General features: G+C 42.5%; 1 protein-coding gene across 1 annotated transcript in view; it reads left to right on the plus strand.

Annotated features, from left to right (window-relative positions):
- Positions 1 to 19,343, plus strand: part of PHLPP1 (PH domain and leucine rich repeat protein phosphatase 1) — a 193,047-nt gene that overhangs the window by 126,030 nt on the left and 47,674 nt on the right. Inside the window, exons 5-9 of the mRNA XM_042464403.1 lie at positions 2,329 to 2,475; positions 4,029 to 4,259; positions 7,572 to 7,774; positions 10,906 to 10,966; positions 17,592 to 17,687. Coding sequence (XP_042320337.1) covers positions 2,329 to 2,475; positions 4,029 to 4,259; positions 7,572 to 7,774; positions 10,906 to 10,966; positions 17,592 to 17,687 — 738 coding nt within the window. The remainder of the gene's footprint in view (positions 1 to 2,328; positions 2,476 to 4,028; positions 4,260 to 7,571; positions 7,775 to 10,905; positions 10,967 to 17,591; positions 17,688 to 19,343) is intronic.

The following is a 19,343-nucleotide window of genomic DNA, read 5'->3' on the forward strand; positions in this document are numbered from 1 at the left end:
TCTGAAAAATCAGTTATCTGGGATTGTTGTTGTTGTGTGCCTTCAAGGCATTTCCAAATTATGGCTACTGTAAAGAGAACCTATCACTGGGGTTTGATGGCAAGATTTGTTCAGGGGATGTTTGCCTTTGCCTACCTCTTGCTGAGAAAGTGTGTCTTGCCCAAAGTCACGCAGTGGGTTTCCATGGCCGAGTGGGGATTTGAATCCTGTTCTCCAGAGTCCTAGTCCAAATCCCAAACCACTACTCCACATTAGCTTTCCTTATCTGGGATAGACAGTTGCAGCCCAAAGAAAATACAGAAAGGTCTCACAAACAGACAAAACAAGTTTAGCTTCACTTTTCAGCTGCTTGTCTTGCACTGCATATGATCAAGTTATATTGTTCTGCCTATTGGCTTCAGTTGATTTGTGTTAAGACTTCTCTTATTTTGTGTTTTGTATTATAATTGTCATAATATCAATCAAGTAAATACAATATTTACTTTGTTGACTGGAATTCTCCCCCCCCCCCCAAAAAAAAAAAATAGTTGGTGTATAGACAGTTCTAAGTCAGAGAGCTGTTTCTTGACAAGGCTGCTAATTGAAGTTTTAACAATGAGGCGCTTACTGGTTTTATTGAAGCTTGCAGAAAATCCCTGATGATGATGATTTTCTGCCTGATTGTAAAATCATGACAGATGAGCAGAGCCAAGCTATGCAGCAGTAGAGTGTTATCTGTTCAAAGAGCTATTGCGTATGTCCCACCCCCATCAGATTCCTAAGCAGAGCAGTTGACTTGCTTGAAGCAGAGAGTGTGCATTTCAGGATTTGTGGGGCTGCAGTTATGCTGCAGAGCATAGGAGCATGCTATGCCATTATGACAATCTCGGACGATGTCAAGAAAGGGAATATGTTTCCAGCCATCATGGTTGCAGAAGGAAACTTCAGGAAAAGATTTGAGTATGTTTTAGCTAAATAATGGGATAATTAAAGGAAACCTTGCTTTAGTTTCCATCTAGCAACAGTATTTCCTTCATGTGGTGGGAAAGGAGAGCATTTGTTGTCTCTAACCATGAACATATGAGGATATGAGGTTAATAGATTCCAGTTACTGCAAGCTGGTCAGTATCCACTTTACTATTTGCTTGTGGGAAGAAACAACTCTACCTTTGCAGGCCTGGTTCCTTATTTTGAGATTACTGGTGGATTTGTCCAAAAAAATAAAACAAAACCCTAATTATTTAGTCTTCAGTGTGCTACAAAACTCTGTTTCTGCTGTATTTCACCAACACAGCTATTTGCCTGGAAAAATCTGTGTGTGTACAGGGAAACAAGCTTTTTAAAAAGTGGACTAGTGATATTTATTTGCAAGGAAAGGCAGTCCAACAGTATCTCCAAAAAATCTGCTGTATGAGGCAGTCCACCTTGCCCTTTCTAACTGGAAAGATGGCCATTTTATTGGGTAGAAATTTACAAGTAAGATGTATCAGGAGAAGCTTCCTGTGTTTTGGCTTTGGGGACATCATATTGTCTACCCTAGGAAAGCTATACAAAGTGATGAGGACTCTTTGCCTGCTAGACATTTTGATCTACAGCTTCCATCTGAGCCCTCCCAACATGACCAGTGGAAAGGGGGTGTGGAAGTCGTCATCCAATGCATCCGGCGGGATAAAGGTTTTCTCTCACTGCTTTAGAATATCTTCATTTCAAGGAAGAACTGAACAAGTTACTCTTGAGGGTTTTTTTAAAACCCAACCATCCTTTCTCTGGTAAAAGGAAATATATTTTTTTACAAAAGTTCTAGCGCTCCCTCCCATCTCTGCACTTGCTATACTATTGGTGCTCCCCTTCCATTTATTTGTCTTTCCAGGGTGTTTATTCATCATAATTACAACTTAAATAATTGAATTTACATTATTTAATTTACAACTGTACATTTACCTACTTCGCATGCAATATTTGAGCTGCAAAGTGGATTTCTGCTTGGAAACTTACGGGATTTTAAAAACTTCACTGAACCTTCTCGACCATATGTTCTTCTTCATACTTCTGTAGTGAAAAATAAAACATCTACATGCCCCCTTTCCTATTCTGAAGCCTTACATTTTGGCAATAAGGAGACATTCTGAATGGAAGTAACCATAGTCCTTCATGTCATAATTCTTTCTGATGGTTATGTTTAATCTTTTTTTTTTTTTCCTGCTAAGGGCTGGGGAGAGATGGCATGCATCTGTTTTAGAGTATCCACATTCCAGCAGTGTTTTGACATTCCATATAACATGTTATTCATTTGATACCTCACTTAATATTAAGTTCTTTCTCTTTTCTCTCTTTCTCTCTCCATGATAGGTTCAGCAAGCTGAGGAGCCTTAACCTTTCTAACAATCACTTAGGAGAGTTCCCATTGGCAGTTTGCAGCATTCCAACCTTGACTGAGCTCAACGTGTCCTGCAATGCACTCAGAAATATTCCAGCAGCCGTTGGTGATATGAACAAGTAAGTACACACTGCGAAATGGCAAGGGCAGCATGAACTCTGGGTGTACCGGTTTCTTTCAGTAGGTTAAGCCAAATCATGCCTCGGTCATGGTGAAAGCATGTGTTGAAGGGCAGCAAAATGCCTGCATGTAGCACTCCCTCTGCTTCACTTCATATGCACTGCTTTAACTACCTGGCTCAATGGTATGGAATTCTGGAAATTGTAGTTTGTTGTGTGCCACCGTGCGTAGCTCTGCTCCACTTAGGGGCTCACAACAAGCCAAAATGCCTATAATGGCCCTGAAGAAGGAAAGTAATTTATTGAAACATACTGTGCATTAATAATATTTTTCATTCTTTAAGAATTCATTCCTTGCCTTCCCCCCCCCCCCCAGTGGGAGGTATAGCAAAGCCTTTTGTCAAATAAACTTGACTGGCATCAGAGAAACAAGATGTAACTAAGCTGCCTGTTCCTGCACCCTTCCCCACCACTAATGACACATGGCTGCTTTTGTCAATTAGTTAGTTCCTTTTCTAGAACTTTGGTTTCATTTGACTTGCTCTTGTGCTGCTGTCTTAAACCTTCTTCTTGATCTGTGTTCATAGTAGATTTGTTTTCTAGCCAGCACTGAGACCACTAAGAATGAACATTCCTTGATATAAGAGCAGCTCTATTTCAGCACTTTGTTGTTGGGTGCCTTCAAGTCATAAAGTGAACCTGTTTTGGGGTGTTCTTGGCAAGATTTGTTCAAAGGAGGTTTGCCATTGCCATCCTCTGAGACTGAGAGAGTGTGGCTTGCCTGAGGTCACTTAGTGGATTTCTGTTGCTGAGCTGGGATTCGAACCCTGGTCTCCCAGTGTCCTAGTCCAATGCCCAACAATTACACCATGCACTGCAGCATTAGATAGCTGATTTCTGATTTAATCTATGCTAACACAATTGGTATTGAAGCCATTCCCATATGGTATTCTGATTCATACACGTCCATGCTGACCTGTGAGCTTTGTACATCACACAGGTTGTGGTAAGTGATAGTGTGGACTCTAAAAGTGTTTGGTCTCACTTCCATCATCATCATCATCATCATCATCATCATCATCATCATCTGGATTCTGTTCCCATCCCACTGATTCCTCTTGCATCCATTTCATTTTGGACCCAAGACTCATCTGGACTGATCTGGAATTTGAAATGGATTTGTTTCGGCTTACTTTACTCTTGGAGCCTATCCCACTGCCCCTTCCTAGAGTTAACTGGATGATTCTAGGAACTCATGGCAGTTAGAAGTAACCGTGCCTCAGATTACAGGCCAGGATGAATGGTTGAACTTTGAGGAATACAGAAAGAAATTGGTTTCTCAGCTGCAGAAAGGCTTGCCAAAACAAGGTGGCTGAGAATTTGTCCTAATGGTTAATAGGCTGTGCTCATATAAATATTAGCAAGTGTGTGGGCCCCAAAATACGACATCTGTAGTAATGTCTCAACTTAATCAGTGATTGCAAAGATGAATTTATGAAACGCAAGACATTTTTATGATTGGTATCTCCCTCCTGCTCTTTCTGTTCCAATAGTTTACAGACCTTCTTGCTGGATGGGAATTTCCTCCAGAGCCTTCCTGTTGAGTTGGAAAGGATGCATCAGCTTAGCTATTTGGGCCTTTCTTTCAATGAATTCACTGACATTCCTGAAGTATTGGAGAAGCTGTCTGCCATGGATAAACTTTGTATGTCTGGAAATTGCCTGGAGATGCTCAACTTGCAAACATTGAGGAGAATGCCACACATTAAACACATAGACCTAAGGTAGGTTGTCAGTGAGAAAATGAATAATCTCATCGTGAAGGAGCTGTTTTAGCAGAAAACAATAGCCTATGTTGCCCCCATCTTTAATTTGCTTTTATGCCTCTTAGTTCATCAGGATAGTTTTCAAGTTATGAGTTATAGTATTACCCCCATATCCACAAGATTGGTACCCACAATTTCACTTCCCCACATCTGAAAAAAAAAATCTTTAGGTGTTTTTAAGTCCTCCAGCACGATTCTGCAGTATGCTTCTGATGGATGTTGACCATAGAACTGCCCTGGAGTTCTTTCTAGGAATCTCTAGGAACTCTAGTGTGACTCTATGGTCACTTCACTGTTATCTGTGGTGTTCTGTTTCCATGGTAAGTCTGGGAACATATCCCCGGCAGATACCTGGTATTGTACTGTAATCAGAAATATCAAATGTATGTGTTAAAAATGAGCACAGGTATTTCTTTTTGTTGCCATTTTTGTAAGCACCTGTGCTTTGTTTCTCCTTTTATTCTAAAAATGGGATCAGTTTGTTTACTTCTCTAAAATGAATGTTATTTAATATGGGGATTCATTCATTACAGAATGTAAACCACTTAGAGGAGTGCTTAGTTCACTGATAAGCAGTATAGAGGAGTGCTTAGTTCACTGATAAGTGGTATAGAAATATACATGTTATTGCTATTGCTATAGCTACTGAACCTATGCCCTTTTACCTTGCAACCCGAAGGCCAGTTTATAAACTCAGAGGGGCGGAGTGTAGCAACAGCCAAAGCCATGGAATGGCTGAACTTTGCCCTCCAGATGCTTTGGACTACACCTTCCATGAGTCTCAGCCAGTATGACTGATGGCTGGGGATGGTGGGGATTATTATTCAATATCTCTAGAGGCAGGTTTAGAAAATACTGTTGTAGCTGTTGATGGAACCATTTCTTTAGCGGGCATTGCTAAAGTTATTCCATGGATTGTTTACCATTACAGGGCATGCACATAGTACCCAACTACTCAGTCTGGGTACATTTTAAAAGCCTTTTGTGGAAAATGAATGCATGTAAATAAAGATACAAATTGCGATTGCTCCTGCTTTTCTACTTGAACCACCATTAAGATGGTTCAACAAGAATGTTTGATCAGATTGTTTCCACGTGTCACGTTTAAGTTGCTGCCATCTGCATTCCCTTTCCCAGTAAGTTGAGTGGTATAAATGCAGGTTAAATTTGTATAAACGATAACTTTAAGATATTTCCCAGCTGTGTGTGCCTTTTGTCAGCAACGTTTCCAAATCAGTAAAGTGATGCATTTCAGATTCCGCAAAGTGTGTTTAGTGGCACTGGTAAGGGCACCTTCATTCTTTTGTTGACTCTTACAGTGGTTGTGTAGTCTGTCTAATAGAGAGGATATGAACCCTAAACAATGAAGCTGAATAATTTAATCCAGAAAATATACATGTTTGGCACTACTCATTGCAATTACTTGACTATTCCATACACAAAAATAAAAAGCATTTTACTACATCCAACATAATTTCCTAAATCAGATTTCATTGCCCAGTGATACTAAAATAAAGTTGTAGGAGTGGAGTTTCCTTCCTTGTTAGAGCAAGGATGCTCATTCTCAGAAGCCCTGAGCCCTGCACTGCTGGATATTTGGCTTCTCAGGAGGGCCACAGGGTTATCACCACAGCTGCTATTTCAGGTGATCAAAAGTGATTGTGCAGCTATGCTGGGGTGAGAAGCTCCTGAAATAGTATGCCCTGCAAGACAGGCTTTTCACACTGAAGAGATGATACTGAGCCCAAAAATTATATCTTGCTCTCTCTCTTTATCTCTGTATGTATGTAATGTGCCTTTAGAGACTTTGGTGGGAGTGCCAAAGACCACACTGTACCTTCTCCCACAAAGGTCCATGTGCAGTAGAGGCTGTATTTAACTCTAACTAGTTTTACATCTGCACATGGATTCTGTGAAGAAGGCATGTGGTGCAGTTTAGGTGAAGAGAGTATATTGTAATGCAGTACATTTGCTGTTCTAGTCCTTCCAGTGCTTTCATTGCACCCCAAAGCCTTGTTTTGATTATGTGATTTAATTGATCTTGTCAGCCTCAGCACTGAGAATAAAACTGAAATCTTCAGAGTACAATAGAATTGTCCAAGTGGCTGCTTTTTATAGATCACCTTAATTTCTGCATTATATCAAGGACTGGGCAAGTCAAGTTCTCTTTGCCCTCTTTTATCAGTTACAATATGTGTGTATATGAGTGCTCCCCTCTTTTATTCTGAGAGCTGAGTCACCTTCTCAGAATATGCAGTGCCTAACTCTTAATGATACTGTACTGCCTTCCTAAAGTGTAAGGAAGCAGGGTTGATTTTCCTTATTTCTTTATTGTCCCAACTTTCTACCCTGAAGGAATTAACAGTTCTGCTTTAGCACTGGAATTTGTTTTTATTTTACAAAAAAAAATCCAAATTTAATGAATGTCAAACAACTCATATAAATATTGGCAATCTCAGCTAAATTTTGTGAATGATCAGAAATTCAGAAATATACCAGTGAATATTGACGATCACTTATGCTTTTTATTTTATTTATTAGAGTACTTATACCCCACCGTTAAGCCCTGCAGGCTATCAGAGCGGCTTACAATTATTATATTTAATTAGACAGTTCCCTGCCCTCAGGCTTATAGTCTAAAAAGACACGACACAAAAGGAGAAGGGAATGGTGGTGGGGAAGGGGACCAGGTCCAGCAGTTCTTCTCTCCCTCTCAGGCCTGGACCAAGGCCAGGCCCGATGGAGCTAGCAGGCCTCACTCTCCCTCTGATGATGTAGATAGTAAAGGGAGGGCTCTGTGTTCCTGTTTATGAGATGTATCCCATTCATGAGTAATGACTGTTGTAAGCTTAGTTTGGACTTTCATAGGCAATTATATTTTGAGATTAATGGCAAGAGAGTACTAAGAATGCAGCCTGGGACAATTTATGACCTAGTGAAATGAGCAGAAGTTAACTTGGGTGCTATATTGGTGGTCTTGCAACACTATGATTATTTATTAGTGGCTTCATTGATTGATTTGTGGGGTATGGGGTGCTGTAACATCCTAAAAACTAAATGTGGATTACATGGGACCTACAGGCAAGTTACCATGACATTTGCAAGACATAAATATGAAAACAGGGATGGGTATGTCAGGACCAGATGTTTCCCTTTGCAGGCTTTAGATTTTGTCAAGTGATTAACCAAGTGCCTCATCTTTTGATTTCTAGCCTTTTAATCAGATTGAGTGCACATACAGGTTTTCTTTTTTTCCCACTCGTACACCAGGTTAAATGTAATCAGGAGGTTGGTGGCAGATGAAGTTGACTTCCTACATCATGTGACCCAGCTTGACCTTCGGGACAATAAATTAGGCGAGTTTGATGCCACTATCTTCAATAATGTGGAAATACTGCACTGTGAAAGAAATCAGCTGGTGACCCTTAAAATCAGCGGATACCTCCTGAAAGCTCTCTACGCCACTGGAAATGGTACGTTCATCTTTGAAGTCAGTTTAGATAAAGAACTGGCCTCTTCTTCTTGCCATGGCTATGTGTTTTGTGTTGCATTCTTCATTTAAGTGTCCCCTAGCAAACTGGCAATACATATAACATTCAGCAGTAACATTTTTGAGGAATACTGTACCAGTGCAAAACCTTGCAAGTCAGGAATGAATTAGCGGGCCCTTGGTATCTGTGAGGGATCCGTTCCCGATCTCTCCCACATGGATACTAAAATTGGTGGATGCTCAAGTCCCATCGTCATTAATGACAGTGCGGCCATGTGGCCATGCCACCATTAAGGAGAATGGGACTGGAGTCCTCTTTATCTCTTTACCTGCTTCCTCAGAGGCTTCTGCTCCAGCTTGGCTTTGGGAGCGGAGTCTGCCACCCAGTCAGCCAGAGCCGGAAGGCTTGAGTCTTGGAGCCCTGTCCCCAGGCCTAGCACCCGGGACGGAGCCTTTGGGCTCTAGAACCCAAGCCCCGGCCCTGGTGCTGGCTCCCTCCGTCCAATGGATTTCCAAGGGAGCCAGAGCCCGGGCTGAGGCTTGACTTTTGGAGGTTCCATCCCGGGTGCTAGGCCTAGTGACAGGGCTCTGAGATTCAAGCCTCAGTCCCAGCCCCGGCTGTCTAGGTGACAGACTCCGCTCCCAAAGCAAAGCCAGGGCAAAAGCCTCAGGGGGGGGGAGCAGGGAAGGAGGGGGGATGGGAGGGAAGGAGGGGGAGGGACTTTTCCCCAATGGCAGTGTGGTTGTGTTTGCACCGCCATGGGGGAAAATACTGGCTTGCCATCTGCGGATGCTCAAATCCACGAATGGCAATCCGCATATAAGGAGGGCCCACTGTACCACACTCAGCATTCATAAAGCACACTTTTCAATGTCCAAATTGCTTTATTTACATAATTAAAGCAGAGTCAATGGGATAATAGGAGTGATCATTGAGATAATAGGAGTAACTAGCTTGGATGGATTCTATAGGATTATTCCAGTACCAGTATTTGGCCAATAGAAATCAAAGGAAAATTCAGTCTTTTCTCCTTCCTCTTTGCACTCCCTAGTAATTGTGCTAACCTTACTTTTGCTGAAACTATAAAGGGTTCTTCCTTTTGCTTCATGTAGTACAGTTCGCCCGCGTTATACGCTGGCATGCCATACGCAGCTCCCAGCATACGCTGGAAGCCGCGTAAAGACTTCTCCCACGCCCTGGAAGAAGCAATGGGGCACGCGCCAGGTGCGTGCCATGAGAATGAACCCCATTGTTTCCAATGGGGCTTGAGTTTATGTGGTTTTTCACTTACGCGGCAGGGTCTGGAATGGATCCCCCGCATAAGGGAAGGGCCAATTGTACTAAGAAGTTGTACAGATATCTAGGGAAAGGATAGAGGTTTATATTGTTACTGAACATATGAATTGCTTTGGATGGAATGATGTACCTGATTGTAGTAAGAAAACCTGTGGACCTTTTCTGTGATTTGACTGATTAGCTTGTATTTGTTCATTATCGTTGTGTGCCTTCAGAGTTTCTGACCTAAGGGCCAAAATAAAGCTGCTGTGGGTCACTTTGGAGCTATGCTGTTTAAATGATGCATGCATCCTAAGAGGCTGGAAGCCATGGCAAAGCCACACTCCAGTCCTAAGGACTGGAGCATGGCAGTGGCGCAGTTTCTGGCCTCTTAAGACACGTGAGTCATTTAAACAGCATGCCTCCAAAGCAGCTTTATTTTGGCCTGTCTGTTCAGGCCCGAAGAGAACCTATGATGGGGTTTTCTTGGCAAGATTTGTTCAGAGGGGGTTTGCCGTTGTCTTCCTCTGAGGCCGAGAGAGTATGAATTGAACAAGGTTACACACTGGGCAAATGAAGTGGATGTGCTTGACTTTATTTTACACAACACTGGTCATGGGAAATATCTGTGTAGGACCCTGCCATCTCAGAGTTTGGCTGGAAATCCTGATAAATTGATTGCAATACACAGCAATCAGAGCTTTAAACAAGTTGCAGCAGTATTCTCTGTTATTCTGCTTTCTGCCACTTCCACCTTCATGGCAATTGATGCAACAACTGGTACAGATAAAAGGCCAGGTACAGGTTTTAGGTTCATGAACCAATAATGATTGATTTGTTCCCTGGCCAATCAACTCTTTTGATCTTCTTTTTAAAAAAGCCTGTGATTTAAGGCTCTCATCTTGGAGTTCCATATTCTTAAATTTACAATTGTACAGTGGGATGGATTACAGTAAAACCATGGTTTGAATTCTTTACATTGTTTCAAGGTGAAAAAATTAATGTTGCAGCTCTGTAGGTTAAGGTATTTTAGTTCAGTGCATAAAAATTGATATGGCTAATGTCATGAGTTGAAGGCTTGGGGTGGGGCCAGGTGGATGCTTGGATAGACTCCTTGCTTGGAAATGAATGTCAGTAAAATATAGTGTTACTGGAGATGCTTTTAAAAAATGGCCTTGGGAAATGATCACATAAGGGATTATTGATTTATCAAAGGGTTAGCTCTCCCCAAGGCGATAAACCTTTGCTGGAGCTGTATCATTACAGCAGTCTGTAGGTGGAGGCTCATATAGATTAATAGTGCATACACTGTAGTTTTTTGTGGGTTTTTGGGCTATGAGGCTGTGTTCTAGAAGAGTTTATTCATTTTCTCTCAACCAGCAGTATATATACTCCACTCTCTTCCATGCTAACATTCTCTGAAGATGCCAGACGCAGCTGATGGTGAAATGTCAGGAATAAACTCTTCTAGAACAGGGCTCATAGCCTGAAAAACCCATAAAAAACTATGGATGCTGGCCGTGAAAGCCTTTGACTTCGCATTGCATACGCTCACATGCAGAAAGAGATGCAGACACACTTACATGTAGAAAAATAGGTGTTGGAAGAAGTGTGGGGGTTGGAATTCTGTCAGAGGCTGCATTGGGGGGAATGATAGGAAAGCATTCCTCCATAACAGGGCTAAATTTCTAATTATGAAGTGTGGTATACACATTGAAGTCCTTCAGTACCAACTGTAACTTGCAATGGGCACAAAAGATTTCACAAACTCAAGCCACAGAAAATAGTTCTGGTATTTAAATATATATATATATATATTCCCTGTGTTCTTTTTTCAGAACTTGTTCACCTTGATGTGTATCCGGTTCCAAATTATCTGACTTACATGGATGTTTCTAGGTAAGCATAGTAGCTTTTAAAATACTGTACCACCTCCTCCATTGGATTTAAAGCATGGAGCTACCTCAGCAGAAACCAAAACCACTGGGAAAAGGCTGCACCATTTCTAAGGCTGGTATAGAAGGGAGATGGAACTAACTAAGCATAGTGAGCAGGGTTGGTCCATGAGATTACATGAGCCTTCCACGTGACTCTTTTGACTTGTCCCCTGCTCCCTGAACATTACATGTGACTGTCCTCACAGTTCAGAATAAAATGAGCCCCAGATGTTCTTCAGTAAGACCCCATGGCCTGCAGCTGGTCCCCAAACCTCCATTGCCTTTATGTCTTCATGAGCCTTTGGAGAAGCTGGAGCAAGAAAAGGAGAAGTAAAACTTCTTGCTTTGATGGCTTCATTGGAATGATGTTTCTGCAATCTCTAGAGTTGTAGGGCCCCATATCTCCTTTTTCCTGCTAGCCCGGCTGGCCTGTGGGGTGGAATGGGGTAATCCACAGTTCCCTGGCTTTCAAAGCTGCCTTCTACAAGTAATAATAATTGCAGTGGAAATCTCTGAGAGCTGGGAAAGACTTTGATCTCCACCATTATACTAGTGATAGATTCCTTGATCTCAGTGTGAGGTTTTAAACATCCCCATCAGTGTGCATTAAAACAGGTATGTTTGTAAGTGTGTGTCTGTGTCCATACACATTCCTAGCATTCAGGGCCAAAAGGATTATGCACTGCCATGTTTGTGTGCATAGCTACAAAATATATTAGCTATTTGTGCTAGTTGCACTTAAAATCCTGAATATAAAGTGTGTTCCACATCTAACAAGGCAGCAAACTTGGTGTCTCCATTCAAAAGGTGCATTTCTTGCATTTCTAGTGCATTTCTTGCATTTCTAGTTAACATTTCTTGCACTTCTAGTTAACACTTTTTGAGCAGGGGTGGAGCAAGGCAGCCCACAAGCCATCTAGTGTCCACATGGCCCCCTTTTACATCCCCCAAAGCCCCAAGGTCCTCCCAGACAGTTGCCACACAAAAATCGCCACACAACATAGTAGTTTTACTCCACACAAGAGCCCTCTCCATATCTTTTAAAGCTACTCCACCCCCAAATTGGCTGAAAGTGAAACTAGAAGGGAGGCAGCATCACTTCTGGTCATGTCAGATGTGCTGATGTGATGTAAAATGATCTCCAGAGCTGCCCACCCCATTTTAGAGTATACCTTTAAAAAAAAGTGATAATTAAATGTATGTTTATGCTTAAACCCAAATGAGTGAAGCCACCTTAGAAGGAAGTGCTTATCTTGTTTACAGGCTTCCCCTTGAATCACAGGGCTTAATCTGAGACATGAAGAAAACTTCCTTACAGATGATAATATATAACTTCAGGACCATAAAAGCAACAAGATATGCTTCTCTATGTCCCCGGCTGTTACAGTGACTAAGAATAACATCTCCCCTTGAGTTGGTAATGGGCTGGATGAGGAAAAACAAACTCAGGCTGAATCCAGAGAAAACGGAGGTACTTGCCACAGGATACTTAGGCCCGGGGAAGGAAATTGGTCAACCACTCCTAGACGGGGTCACACTTCCCCTGAAGGACGAATTTCGTAGTTTGGGAGTACTTCTGGATATGTCTCTACGTTTGTCATCTCAAGTAGATGTGATGGCCAGAAGTGCTTGGTATCAACTTCAGTTGATATGCCAACTGCAACCGTACCTCGACCGAAAGGACCTTGAAGCTGTAGTACATGCTCTGGTAATCTCTAGTCTTGATTTCTGCAATGCGCTCTACATGGGGCTACTCTTGTATCAAGTTCAGAAGCTCCAATTAGTGCAAAATGCAGCAGCCAGGTTGGTCACCGGATCCTCGAGATCTGACTACATAACACCTATTTTAAAAGATTTACACTGGCTTCCAATTAGCTTCCGGGCACAATACAAGGTGTTGGTTATTACCTTTGAAACCCTACATGGCTTGGGCCCGAGTTACTTACGGGAACGCATCTCCCTATACAATCCGCCCCACACTCTTAGAACAAATGGGAAGAAATTGTTAGAGATAGCAGCATCTAAATATGTTTCCACTTCCCAAAAAGCATTTAGTATAGCTGTCCCTAGACTATGAATGGGATTCCAGAGGAGATCCGCCTCGCTACATCCCTGGAAACTTTCAGGAAGACAGCTAAGACAGAGCTCTTTTGACGTGCAAACCCACCTGACCTTCTATGAATTACAGATTGTTCTGTATGGAACAAAAGCATCTGACCCCACGGCTGTTGATTTTATGCTTTTAATCCTGGTTTTTAACTTGTGTGGTAATAATGTAACGCTGTAACTGTATTTTTAAACTTTGCTGTGATCCTGCCTCAATCCAATCGGGAGAGGCAGGAAGATACAAATAAAATTTATTATTATTATTATTATTATTATTATTATTAGGAGGCAAAAGGCACATAGGAAGAGTGGGTTCTCTCCCATCTCTTATCTGTATCTCTGTTTCTTGTTTGCCCTGGTCACTTTATCCCCCTTCTTTCCCTTGTACCATCTACTAGAGACATTTGCAAGCATCACTGTAAAAACTGCAACACACAACCCCAGCTATTACAGCAAAACATTCCATTTCCATGTATGTTTCACTGTTTCTGATTAGAGCGAGCAGATGTTATTAATGCCTGCTGGACTTGTGCACCAAGATTAAAATGACAGGATTCTAAATGGAAGAGATCATTTGTACATTTGAGCAGTGGTGCTTTTAAAAAAAATCAAGCCTTGGTTTCCCATTAAAAAAACAAGCAACTGTTGTGTCTAAATGAGCACTGAAGAGACAAGGGTGTTGCCTGAGGGTGTTGCCAAGAACGAAGCATATAAACCCATGAGTCAGTGGAATTGCGTGCCAGGATCTCATCAGTATGTTTGCATGGATAAGTAATTGTAATTTATTGGGGGAAAAAGTGTTTCCCTATTTCTACAAGTCACGGCAATGAGGAATGTTTGATTTCAGAATGTCTCTCAGACACTTTCACCGGCTTGTTTTGACAATATGCATAGTAGACCTTGAAAAGGTCTACTATGCATGCATTTTCCGCACAGAGGAACATATTTGATTAATGTGATTTTTTCCCCCTGAATCCTTTAATGAAAAATATATTTGAATATAACTAAAACAAATACTGTTGGCTTCTCTATAAACACTTCCAGCTGAAAGCCACTTTAGTAGAACCCTATAGTAGAGCCGTTTAAAAAGCTCTGTTTAATTTTTTGCATGTGATATTCTGCTGTAAAATTGTACCCAAGGTAACTCTATAAACCCGCACCTATTCATCCTGCTATAAAAACAAGAGTCTAAGTTAAGCAATACGACACAATGCTATTAGCAGAAATCAACAAAGACCTGTAGCAACTATTGAAGAAGGTTACTGAAGAAAGTGCCATGGTAGGCTTAATGTCGAACATTAAGAAAACAAAAATAATGATCACGAAAGTTATGTTAAAGTTCAGCCTAGATAATGAGAAAATTGAAATAGTCAAAGTTCCCATATATTGGATTAAACATTAATCAGAATAGAGACTGCAGTCAAGGAATTAGAAGAAGGCTAGGATTGGGAAGGACAGCTATGAGACAAATGCACAAGATCCTAAAGAGCAAAGACATATCTGTGAACACTAAAGGCTAGTTCAAGCCATCACATTCCCCATCACAATGTATGGATGTGAGAGCTGGACAGTGAAGAAAATAGAAAGAAAGAAAATAAGCTCTTTTGAGATGTGGTGCAGAGAAGCGTGCTGAAGATACCATGGACAACCAAAGAGGCAAACAAATGGGTCCTTGAATAGATCAAGTCCGAATTATCCCTGGAAACCAGGATGGCTAAATTGAGGCTGTGGTATTTTGGCCAGTTCATGAGAAGGCATGATTCATTAGAAAATACAACAATGTTGGGAAAGATAATAATATTGGGAAAGATTTAGGGTAGTAGAAAGAGAGGGAGACCACATACTAGATGGATTGACTCAGAGAGGCCATGGGCCTAAGCATGCAGGACATGAGCAGAGCAGTGGAGGACATGGTTTTTTGGAGATGTGTCATCCACAGGGTTGCCATGAGTTGAGGTTGAGTCAAGGGCAGTTAACAACAAGGTTAAGCAAAGAAGGAGTGTGGTCTGCCTAGGCTATGAAATCTTCAGAAGAGGACTTTTTCTTGACCCCCCCTCCTTCACAGGGATGTTTGCTGGGAACTTAAGAGGAACCTTCTTGGTGGCTGCCCCTAGGCTGTGGAAATCCCTTCATAAGGCAGGAGGACTGTTCCGCTTCTTATTGACCTTCTCTTGTCAGATATATTTTTGCTTCATTAGGCTTTTGGGAAACATTTTAAAACAAAGGCTCTTATTGTACATTTCTATTCTATAACTGCTATCAATGTTTGTGTCAGGGGTAGGCAACCTTTTTGAGCCGGGGGCCGGGTTGCTGTCCCTGAGACAACTGGGGGGCCGAAAGGGGTGGAGCTTCCACCCTCCAGGGGTGGGGCCGCATGCCAGGGGCGGAGCTTCCACCCTCTGGGGGCGGGGCTTTCTCTGCTCCCTTTCCCAACCTCCCGCTGTCTGAGAGACAGCTAGAAGGGGGGATTGGGAGAGGGGGTGACAGGCATGCGCCTACTCCTCCTGCCCTTTCCGTGGCCCCCAGCTGCCTCTCAGAGAAGCAGTAAGGGCCCGTGAGGGGCTGGAGCAACAGGCGCGCGGCCCCAGCTCCTGTCCTCAGGGTGTTGCCAGGCCTGAGGTGTCCTCCGAAAGACACCTCAGGGCTGCCAAAGCCCCGCGGGGAGGAGGAGGTGTGTGCCTGCCCTCTCCTCCTTGGCCCCTTCCTTCGGCCGAAAGGGCTCCAAGGGGCCCTTTCAGCCGAAGGGGAAGGCCGAAACCACTCTCACTGTTAAAGCAGATCTTTTAGCATTGAAAGCACTGAAAATACACAGAAATGCACTTTGGAAAGTCACACTGTCTCACCTTCAGAAAGACTGCATGTCCCACAAACTGACATATCATCATCACTACCACTCTCATTGTAAAAGCAGACCTTTTAGCATTGAAAGCACTGAAAATACACAGAAATGTACTTTGGAAAGTCACACTGTCTCACCTTCAGAAAGACTGCAGGTCTTCATCTTCCTCCTCTTCCTCCTGCTCCTTCCTCCTTCCCTCCCTCCCTCCTCCTCCTGCTCCTTCCTTCCGTCCTTCCTCCTCCTCTTCTTCATCCTCCCTCCCTCCCTCCTCCTCTTGCTCCTTCCTTCCTTCCTTCCTTCCTTCCTTCCTTCCTTCCTCCTCTTCTTCATCCTCCCTCCCTCCCTCCTCCTTGCTCCTTCCTTCCTTCCTTCCTTCCTCCTTCTTCCTCCTCTTCTTCATCTTCCCTCCCTCCCTCCTCCTCTTGCCCTTCACTCCTTCCTCCTTCTTCCTCCTCTTCTTCATCCTCCCTCCTCCCTCCCTCCCTCCTGCAACTTCCTTTCTCCTTCTTCCTCCTCTTCTTCATCCTTCCTCTTCCCTCCCTCCCTCCTCCTCCTCCATTCCTCCTTCTTCCCCAGCGCTTGCCCCCGCCCCCTGGGAGGCCAGAGGCCATCCCAGGGGGCGGGGGGAAGGAGCGCTCCGGCGGCCCCAGCACTTGCCCCCGCCCCCTGGGAGGCCAGAGGCCATCCCAGGGGGGCGGGGAAACGGAGCGCTCCGGCGGCGGCAATCGGCGGCAGGGTCGGCCAGGGGCCGGTCCTACAGTGCTCGCGGGCCGCATTCGGCCCGCGGGCCGTAGGTTGCCGACCCCTGGTTTGTGTATTAAATATGTTATAGATAGTTGATTTATATTTTATTATATGTGTTTGCTATATTGAATTGACTTTTTTTTAATGGGTCTTGATCCTAATTCTGGGGGGAAAGGCAGAATGCGAAGAGATCATTGTAGGCAGTGAACTATAGGGCAGAGCTTTGTGTAGACATTTCCCAGATAAGGGTTAGAAAACACTGGGAAACTTTTATCAGTTGACTTCCTTATAACCCAGTGAAATAATCTATGGGCATTAGCGGTCATTCCTAGGATAAATATATTTCCATTCACGGAATATGGTTCTTTGAGTCTTCCTGAGCCTAGTTGAATTAAATGTTTAATGTTCCCTTGGGCTAATCTCGTGAGAAAATGCCATATTGAAAGTTTTTATGGAAAATGGTTTAATTATTTTTTTAAACCTTACATGTTTTCCTTTTCACACCACTTTTGCTGAAAGAAAGAAAGAAAGAAAGAAAGAAAGAAAGAGGGAAGGAACCATATAATGACACACTTAACTTATTCATTCTCAAAAATGATATAAACATATCTTCAGTTGTTAAATTGCAATGGAACAAGGTACATGCACGGAAACAGTCTGCACTTTTTAAAGAAAATACTTGGTTGTAGTTCTGGCTGTTTGGGGCATTTGGTAGTACAAGGATAAACTATCTGTGCCACTTAATTGGTGCTTTAATCAGAAAGTGGCTTAAGCAACAACACTTTGGCTTTGTCATGATATGTGATTGTTTCAAGTGTTCTGCATCCCTGTCTTAAAGTATATGTTCCACACTCCTTGATCTGTTCATGTTATCATTTATTTCCTGTCTCTTGTATAGAAACCACCTCGAGAGCCTTCCTGAGTGGGTTTGTGATAGCAGAAAGCTGGAAGTGCTGGATCTTAGCCACAATCAAATACGGGAACTGCCTGCCCGGTGAGTCCTGCAGATACCCTTACACAACCAGGAATGGGATGCAGAAGTTGGTTATAATTGCTGCGTCAGTGTTTAGCTTGCTCCAGTGACAGATGATTGTGTGTTATTTTGGTTTATCTTCTGTTTGATGTTTTTAACCTCACGGGGTGGTCATTGTGCTATAAACTTCAATGCAGCCTTTCTTCATCACTTTCATGTAGACAAAAGCAAAACACTCGGTTGCTGATTTCCAGACAGAAGTGCTTTAAAGCAGCCTATGCAGCTGTTGAAAATTGTGTACCTCTCCTCCCCAAACATTCAAATAGGTTTTTTTTGCCAGCTGCTAAAAAATTAAAAATCATTGTAGGGTTTTTCAAAGGGTGTGAATGGGGAAACTGTTCTTTGACTAGGTACAAACAGAATCTCTGTCTTTAAAAAATGTGTAAGGATGCTTAACAAATGGATTACATGATCAATGGTTGGGGAGCAGAAGGTTGCAGAAAAGCCAATTGGTCATCTCATGGTGTATTGTGTTCCAAAGTGTTTAGCCCGGAAACATATTGAAAATGTAGACACGGTTTGAACAGGTTTGTGTTCAAATGCCAGGGCTAGCACATGATTCTGATCTGTCTGTGGAAAGGGCTGGAAATAGGTGACATTGAGGGCCTGTGAATAGCCTTTGGGAGAAACATAGTAGGTCATGAAAATGGAAGGCAAGATGAAATACATTAGGATGAAGATGTTAATCTGGGTGTGACACTGTTGTTTCAGACTCTTAATTTATCATGGCAAGGGAGTGCACACACACACCACATTTTCCAAGTATCATGTGCTGAATATCATGCAGAATTCAGTTCATAATAATCAAACTGTAATAGAATTCTGATTCGATACTATTAATTTACATCTTCCAGATGTGTGGACTACAGTTCTCATCATCTGTAGCCAACATGGCAGTTCACATCCTTTGAGCTGGGTGGCCTAAAAGCTTGAATCTTCTGAGAACGTTCTTAATTTATTGCTTGACTAGCAACTTCCATAGGTTTGCTTAAATTATATAGCTTATTTGTTGGCAAAAGGGAGGGAGGAACAGGACCTGCAACCATTCTTGGAAAATTTCTCTAGGCATTGCTCACATGTTGTTTTTATAAAGGCCAAAAATAATCTGTGAAACATTACCAACTCAACATACTGGGTTGGGAGTTTGGTACCATACTCCAGTTTTGTGTAAAAGTGCAGAATGTGTACAGACCTGAGTAGTGGGTGCTTTGGCAATTCTGCATGGCTTCTCTTTGCCAGACAATCCTCCCTGCTTTGATCCAGGCTTATGAAACTGCCTTATGCTGAGGCAGACAGTTCAATATTACCTCCCCCATTGACAGCAACTCTCCGGAGATTCAGGCAAAAATGTTCCTGTCATCTGCTTTTAACTGGAGATGGCAGGATATGAATTAGGAACATTCTATATGGAAAGCATATTCTTCACCACTGGGCTATGTTTTTTGCACAAATGTTTAATATAACATAGGAAAGCTTAAGTACTAAGTAAGAACTGTTTGGGATACTTCATGTCATTTATTCAAGTCCCTGTCTTGTAGGGATAAACTTAATGCTGTGCTGGTTGTTAAAATTGTATTGATAAACAGCTTGTATATGTTTTATATTGATAAATGTCTT

Source organism: Sceloporus undulatus, chromosome 4 (assembly GCF_019175285.1).
Source record: "Sceloporus undulatus isolate JIND9_A2432 ecotype Alabama chromosome 4, SceUnd_v1.1, whole genome shotgun sequence".
Lineage (NCBI taxonomy): Eukaryota > Metazoa > Chordata > Lepidosauria > Squamata > Phrynosomatidae > Sceloporus > Sceloporus undulatus.